The sequence below is a fragment of the Martes martes genome (genome assembly GCF_963455335.1).
Source record: "Martes martes genome assembly, contig: scaffold_353, whole genome shotgun sequence".
In the NCBI taxonomy this organism is placed as follows: Eukaryota; Metazoa; Chordata; class Mammalia; order Carnivora; family Mustelidae; genus Martes; species Martes martes.
This window is the reverse complement of record NW_027666466.1, coordinates 1-7,535: the sequence shown is the minus strand read 5'-3', so window position 1 is coordinate 7,535 and position 7,535 is coordinate 1. Positions and strand designations below refer to the sequence as shown.

General features: G+C 54.8%; 1 protein-coding gene across 1 annotated transcript; it reads left to right on the top strand.

Annotated features, from left to right (window-relative positions):
- Positions 1 to 4,491: 4,491 nt before the first annotated feature.
- Positions 4,492 to 7,128, top strand: LOC308337902 (coatomer subunit zeta-2; the record flags this gene model as incomplete). Its single annotated transcript, XM_080831444.1, has 3 exons — positions 4,492 to 4,623; positions 5,399 to 5,473; positions 7,047 to 7,128. Coding segments are annotated over exons 1-3 (268 nt in total), but the record flags the coding sequence as incomplete, so codon positions are not given.
- Positions 7,129 to 7,535: the final 407 nt, after the last annotated feature.

The following is a 7,535-nucleotide window of genomic DNA, read 5'->3' as shown; positions in this document are numbered from 1 at the left end:
CTCCTGAGCTAAATGGAGATAACAAGATACAGGTTCACAAGGTTTAAAAATCAGATCCAGTGGGGCACCTGGCTGGCTCATTTGGTAGAGTAGGTACTGCTTGATCTCAGGGTCACGAGTTCAAGGCCATATTGGACCTGGAGCCTACTTGGAAAAAAAAAAATCAGAGCCTGTGTACAAAGCCACCTGTGCCAGGGTAGACCTGAGCACGAGGCTCCTTTCTTGCCCAGCTCTCTCTCTCCCCACCCTACAAGCTTATTATCCCAGAGAAAGCCAAACGCCTAAAGAAATGAGCGCTGTCCTTAGGACAGTCAGTGGAGACTCATCGTGCAGAGGATGGAAGCTTCCATTTTCTTTCTGGTGGATGCCACAAGCACACACATCCACACCTCGAATTCCACACACACACCTCCCCCTCTTGACATTATAGCAAGACGGAGAGAGAGAGAGAGAGAGAGAGGCTGTTACCCAAGGGAGCTGTTTCTTCTTGTCACACAAGAACAGATGCCCAAATCCTAGGACAGCACAGAAATGTGGCAGCAGGAGAGTGAGTCAGAGGAAACAGAATGGTCTCACCTCCAAGATCTACCAGGGCCCAGAGGGGAACCCATGTGAATCACTAGCCTCCCGGAGACTCACAAGGGCAGGGACCCGTGTACAGTTTTCAGAACCAATTCAAGGTCCAGCTACTCCGCAGACCCCAACCGGCTGGAGATGCGTGCAGCCCCTCACCCCTACCCCTCACCACCCCCCCCCCCGCCGCCGCGCACCCACCCCCCCAAGGGAGCAGAGGGCAAGGAAGCTCGAGGCTGCATTCTTTCTGAACACAGCTTTGGCTTCCTCCTTCCAGGGAGCCTTCTCATCTGAGGCACTTGCACACTTCTTAGGTGCTGCCAGGCTTACAATGTGACGTCGTCTTGGGACAGTCCTGTGGAGAAGATGCTGTCCTGTCACTGTGATCACTGTGCCGGTATTTTTACGTAGAACCCCATTAAAGGGGCACCCTGGGCTGGGGGCCCAGAGAAGAGAATGAGTCCTGAGCTCTCTGCTGAGGGACTGTAGAGGAAGAACCATCCCCGGGGAGAATCTCTTTCTGGAAAAGTTACCTTGAGGTGTCTGAATTTACTTTTTCGCCACAGCATGTAAAGAGATCCCAGTGATTAGAACTGTAGCGACAACCAAGGTGGGAGAGGTGGTAGTGGGGAGGATTTTGTGGTTCCTGTGCTTCCTTCCAGGGCCTTCTCTCTCATCCCAGCCCCCACGCCCCAATCCAGTGGCTTCTCACCCACCCTCCTGTAACCAGCTCCCCCACCCCCCTCCCCTATGGAGCCACGCGGGTTCCCCAAATCCCCTATCCACCCAGGTCTTCCTCCTTCTTCTGCAAGTTGACCCTCTCCCACTGTGGGTACCATAGGCCAAACAGAGTCTAGGAAATGCCCCCTGGAGGCTTTTTGATCCTGTCCTTGTAAATATGAGCTAAAAGTAAATTAGCTGACAAAAATATTAAGGCATCGAAATAATCAAATCAGTATTTTTTTTTATTACATACTGAGCCAGCATGACCGTTGACAGAATTTCTGATGATCGGAATCCAAACAAAATACAGCCTCTTTCCCCCCCCATTGCACCAAATCGTGTTGATTCTTGTTCACTGGTAAAACGCTGACAACCTGCAAGGAAGATTCAGATGTGTCCTCTAAATCATCATAGAAAGAGTTTAGGCAGATGTTTTTCTCAGCTGCTTGCGTGGCTCGCTCCCTGCCTCTTTCGGCTTTGTTCAAATGTCACCTTCCTGAAGACTTTCTCAAACGACCCTAACAAAAATGGCATTCTGCTCTGCGTTCCCCGACCCCTCACATTCCTAATCTTTTTCCTTCATAGCATTTATCACCAACTCACAGAATACCCATCTTATGTATTTGTGGCTTATTTGCACAGAAATGCGTGCACACGCACCAAAACACTTGAATATAAGTTCCATGAAAGCAAAGATTTTGTTTATTTTGTCTGCTGTTGTATTCCTGTGACTGGAAAGTAAGCACTCAATAAATATTTGTATAGCAGATACAGTTTCATTCACAGACACGTTTTTATTATTTTGTTTAAAATAGGTATTCTGGGGGCGCCTGGGTGGCTCAGTGGGTTAAAGCCTCTGCCTTCGGCTCAGGTCATGATCCCATGGTCCTGGGATCGAGCCCCGCATTGGGCTCTCTACTCACCGGGGAGCCTGCTTCCTCCTCTTTCTCTCTCTCTGCCTGCCTCTCTGTCTACTTGTGATCTCTGTCAAATAAATAAAATTTAAAAATCTTAAAAAAAAAGAAAAAATCCTTTAAAAAAAAATAGGTATTCTGGGGATGCCTGGGTGGCTCAGTCGTTAAGCGTCTGCTTTCAGCTCAGGTCATGATCCCAGGATCATGAGATCAAGTCCCACCTCGGGCTCCTTGCTCAGTGGGGAGCCTGCTTCTCTGCCTGCCATTCCCCCTGTTTGTGCTCTCTCTCACAAGCAAATAAATAAAATCTTAAAAAAAAAAAAAGTAGGGGGGCGCAGTGGGTTAAGCCTCTGCCTTTGGCTCAGGTCATGGTCTGGGGGTCCTGGGATTGAGCCCTGCATCGGGCTCTCTGCTCGGCGGGGAGCCTGCTCTCCCCTAACTTCTCTATGCCTGCCTCTCTGCCTACTTGTGGTCTCTGTCAAATAAATAAATAAATTCTTTAAAAAAAAAAAAGAAAGGGCGCCTGGGTGGCTCAGTGGGTTAAGCCTTTGCCTTCGGCTCAGGTCATGATCTCAGGGTTCTGGGGTCAAGTCGCGCATCCGGCTCTCTGCTCAGCAGGGAGCCTGCTTCCCCTCTCTCTCTGCCTGTCTCTCTGCCTACTTGTGATCTCTCTCTCTCTCTCTCTCTCTCTGTGTCAATAAATAATAAAAAAAAAAAAAAAGAAAGAAAGAAGTAGAGAGCTGAGACAAAGAACGTGACAGGAGATACTTATCAAGTTAGGTTGGGTGGGAGTGAAGTTGACCCTCGAAGAGCCACAAGACCTTCGTCAGCAGTGGAAGAGCCCCCTCAGCAGTCACATGGACGAGTGAGTGCAGTACACAGGCCTTGAGGAGGAGAAGGAAAGAGCCATATTGAGCCTGAAATGGGCTCCCCTCCCCCATTCAACTATAGTCTTTATTAACTGTATCATCCTTTTTTTTTTTTAAGATTGTATTTATTTATTTGACAGACAGAGATCACAAGTGGGCAGAGAGGCAGGAGGAGAGAGAGGAGGAAGTAGGCTCCCTGCTGAACAGAGAGCCCGATGCTGATGCGGGGCTCAATCCCAGGTCTCTGGGATCACGACCCGAGCCAAAGGCAGAGGCTTTAACCCACTGAGCCACCCAGGTGCCCTGAGCTGTACCATCCTGATATGGTCACACAAACTCTGAATCTCCCCACCCCTTAAAATGTGGGTGATGGTACCTACCTCACAGGTGTGGGTTATATTAGCTAATGGCTATAACAGTTTATATGCAAAATACACACTCCTGGTGTTGTTATGGGCAAATGGGTAAGTCCTGGTGGTTCACTTGGTACCTTCCCAGTTAGAATCTCCCACTGGCTTTAGGAAGTCTCCTGAAATGAGGGACGCCTAAGCGGCTCAGTCGTTAAGTGTCTGCCTTAGGCTCAGGTCATGATCCCAGGGTCCTGAGATCGAGACCAGCATGGGGCTCCGTGCTTCTCCCTGTCTCTCTCCCTCCTTGTTTGTGTTCCCTCTCTGGCTGTCTTTCTCTGTCAAATAAATAAAATACTTTTTAAAAATGCAGGGGTTTCCTGAAGTAGACTTCGACCAAAGAAGCCATGAGGCCTTTGTGTTGCCGGGCATCTGCCCTGCCCCAGTCTCTGACTTGGGAGATTCTGGGGAGCCGTCTCCGGGCCATGGCTCGATTCCTGAGAAGGGGAGGAACTTTTCTGCCCAGAGGGTCTCCCCAGAACTGTTCTTGTCTGCTCTCACTCCCAAAACCTGTTTCTGAGACCCGAGGCATGGCGAGAGAGATTTTGTCCCCGAGGAATCTACCCAGGAGTCAAGAGGCAAAACTGGGCTTGGCGTGCCGTCCCTGCTGGCCCCAGGACAGCCGGCGGACCCCGCAGCAAACCAAACGCACCGGCCCGGGGGGAGGCGGCAGGGGAAAGCAGGGCCGGTCCCGGGACAGCGCGAGGATTCGGAGAGCTCGGGACTCGGTGGAACCGTGGAGAAGGAGAGAGGGGAAGGAGCAGCGGGGGAAGGAGAGCCGGGCTGCGGGGCGCAGGGCGGAGTGGGCGGGAAGCGAGGGCGGGGAGGGCGAGAGGCAGGAAGGGGCCACCGGGAGAAGGGAAGACACGCACGGCGGGGCGGGGGTGGTGGGGGACGCGAGGCCTGCGGCCGCGGGCACGGCACAGGCGGCGGCCTCCGGGGGGCGGCCCGGCGGGCAGGGCGGGCCGGCCGGGCGGGCGGAGGCGGGGCGGCGGGCGGCGCTGTCAGCGCGAGGCGGCGGGCGGAATGCAGCGGCCGGAGGCCTGGCCACGTCCGCACCCGGGGGAGGGGGCCGCGGCGGCCCAGTCGGGGGGCCCGGCGCCGCCCGCCCGAGCCGGGGAGCCGGCGGGGCTGCGGGTACGGAGCGGGCGGGCGCCGGGGTCCCGGGCGGCGGGAGCCGAGGGGGGGGGGGCGGGCCGCCAACTCACGACTCGCGCGCCCGCGCCCGGGAACTTGGAGCCCCCGCCGACCGCCCGGGGAGGGGGCCCGGGGCCAGGGCAGGGGAGAAAAAGTTCTCCGGGCGCGGACCCGCGAGGAGGCCGGGCCCGAGTGCGCGTGGGACTGAAGTTCTGGATCAGTTCGAAGCGGTGATGGGCACGGCTCGGGCGGGGGTGTGGGGGTGGACCGGGGTTCCGCTGGGAGGGGTGAGGAGTGGCGGGGCCTCCCGGGACTCGAGCTCCCAGGGGAAGGTGGGCTGACGTGCGGGGCTTCTGGAGCACCCCCTCCCCAGGGCCAGGGGGCTGGGGGCGCGCTGAGAGCGCGGGTCCAGCCTCGGCCCGGGGTCCGCTGGAAGGAGGAGGCTCAGCGCCGCTGTCCCCCCGGCCCAGGTTCTGTGATACACTCCGACTCGGGCTCTGGAGCAGTCAGTGCATGACAGAACTTGGGCCCGGACGGACCTTCTGCACCCAATGGGCACAGCGCCCCCCCAGGGGCCTGCAGTGCAACATCTGCCTGGGAGTGGAGCAGGCACCGGAGTTGGCCCGCACAGCACAGGGTTGGGCCAGAACCAGCTGTGGACCTTTGGGGTCGTTGGACCCTGAGGATGGCCTCCTGGGGCCAGCAGATGGCATAGAGCCAATGGCAGGGTGTCTGCCTTGAGTCAGGAGCCAACAGAGCTCTCCCCTGGTGTCAGTTGCAGGAACCTTCCCTCTACATCATCAAGGCTGTTTTCATCCTAGATAATGACGGACACCGCCTCCTGGCCAAGGTAAGCTCCCACCCTCACCGGAAAGCCCCTGAGGACACTGCTACAGTCCCAAGAACAGAAGTCCCCACCCAGCTGACTCTCCTGTCTCACGAGAGACCCCGCTGTGGGCTCTGTGACTCAGAGCAACTCAGCTTAGACCCCTCTTAAGGTCATTCTGTCCATCCTCCTGCCTTGTCCGACAGCTGGCCCCTGGCGGGGCGAGTGTCGCCCCTCTGTTTCTACTCACATTCCCAGAAGTGTCTTCTCATCATTCTTTCCACTGCCCCCCCACCCCTGATCTTGGGCCCAGAAGGGACCTCCTGAGGGGTCAGGGGAGTGTCAGGCCTGGGACCCAGGAGCCTTAGTCCCCACATTCTATATAAGCAACCTGCACTTCTCTTCTATGGTTTGGGAAACCACTCAGGATTTAGTCTGAGGAGTCTGAGAATTTAGAACCAGACAAGATCTTAGAGACTATAGGATCCAACTGTCTCCTTTCACAAATGAAGGAAATGTGGTGTAGAGAAGCTAGCTGAGTTGCCCGAGGCCTCAAGTGTTACTGTCAAAACACGGATCTGAACTCAGGTATGTCGACTTGAAGCTCAGGAGGGTGATTTTCACTGTACCAACTCTTCAGTTGTCTGGTGTCTGGCCCACGTGGCCTGGGTAAACCAAACTAGAATAATCGGAAAGAAATGTCTATCGCCGACACAATTAACTACAGTAGGACTCTGGCATCTAAACTAGCTATGAAATGCATTCTAGGCTTGCTGGTATTTTGGGGACTGAAACTTTCTGTCTTGCTGATATCCAAATGAGCTTGTTCACACAGTAGCCGGCCTGCAGGGAGGCCACAGATTTGCCTGCAGATGGGGTACTGAGTAGCAAAATCCACATCCGGAAAATTGGAAGCTGAGCCCATCACACTCTCCTCCAGCAGATATCAGACGCAGATCAGCCATGCCCAAGGCTCCAGGGCCTCCGCCCAGCGGGACCCATCCATGTTCAGTTGAAGATACTGAGTCAGAGAAAGAGGCTCACCAATCCAAAAGCATCCATCTAGTTAGGCGGTGTGAGCCTGGAACTTTCCCTTAGCCATATAGTCTTCATCATGATAACCCTGTCTGAGGTCAGACCATCCTAGGCTGTGCCCCTTACAACTGTGAGATGTTGGGGAAGTTAACTGACTTCTTCACGCCTCCTCATCCTCATCAGTATAATGGGGACAAAAGGAGCCGCTGTGGTTGTTACTGTTGGGATAAGGGACCCCCGGCTCTGCCCTCTTTCCTGTAGACTTGGGTTCCTGTAGCAAGGGTGACCCACTGAGCACCCTTGTCCTTAGCTCATGGACATCTGCCAAATGTACAAAAACCACCAGGAAATCAGGAGAGGACTCCAAAAGCAGGAATTAAAGTTCCTCGACTTTTGATGACTTTCCTCGCTTAAAATGTGTGTTTATGGGGAAAGAGTGAGCACACAGGCCTAAAGGGCAACAAGCAGGGGACAGGTCTGTGCTTGGCCCAGTGCCTCCCATCCAGGGAGGAGCCAGGCTCTGTGGAAAAGCGATCACCCCTTCTCCTTCCCTTTCTCATAGTATTATGATGATACATTCCCCTCCTTGAAGGAGCAGATGGCCTTCGAGAAAAATGTCTTCAACAAGACCAGCCGGACTGACAGTAAGTGTCCGCCTCTTCCTCGTCCAGAACTCTCCAGTGCACATCGCCGTCCTCTCCATCTGGACACATATGTCCCTGTTGGCCACTCATACCCACAAGCCGTCCCCTTTTCTTCCCTCCCACCTCTTCTCCTCTCCCTTCCTCTGGGAAGCCTTCACTCCCCATCCCTCTCTCACCCCCTGCCCTACCCCCCAAATACACCTAGACCTCTCTCTCAGCAGAAGAGGCCAACTGCATTACTGCATTGTGTGTCCCCCACCAGCCTGGGCAAGGAGTTGCACATGGTGGGAGGGGGACCAAAGGTTGACCCTGCCCAGGATTTGTTGACTTCTCCGAATGAGATAGTCACTAGACCCAGAGTAGTCTAATGAGGGTGTCTCTAGTGCTAGTCCTTTTCAAGGGTTCCT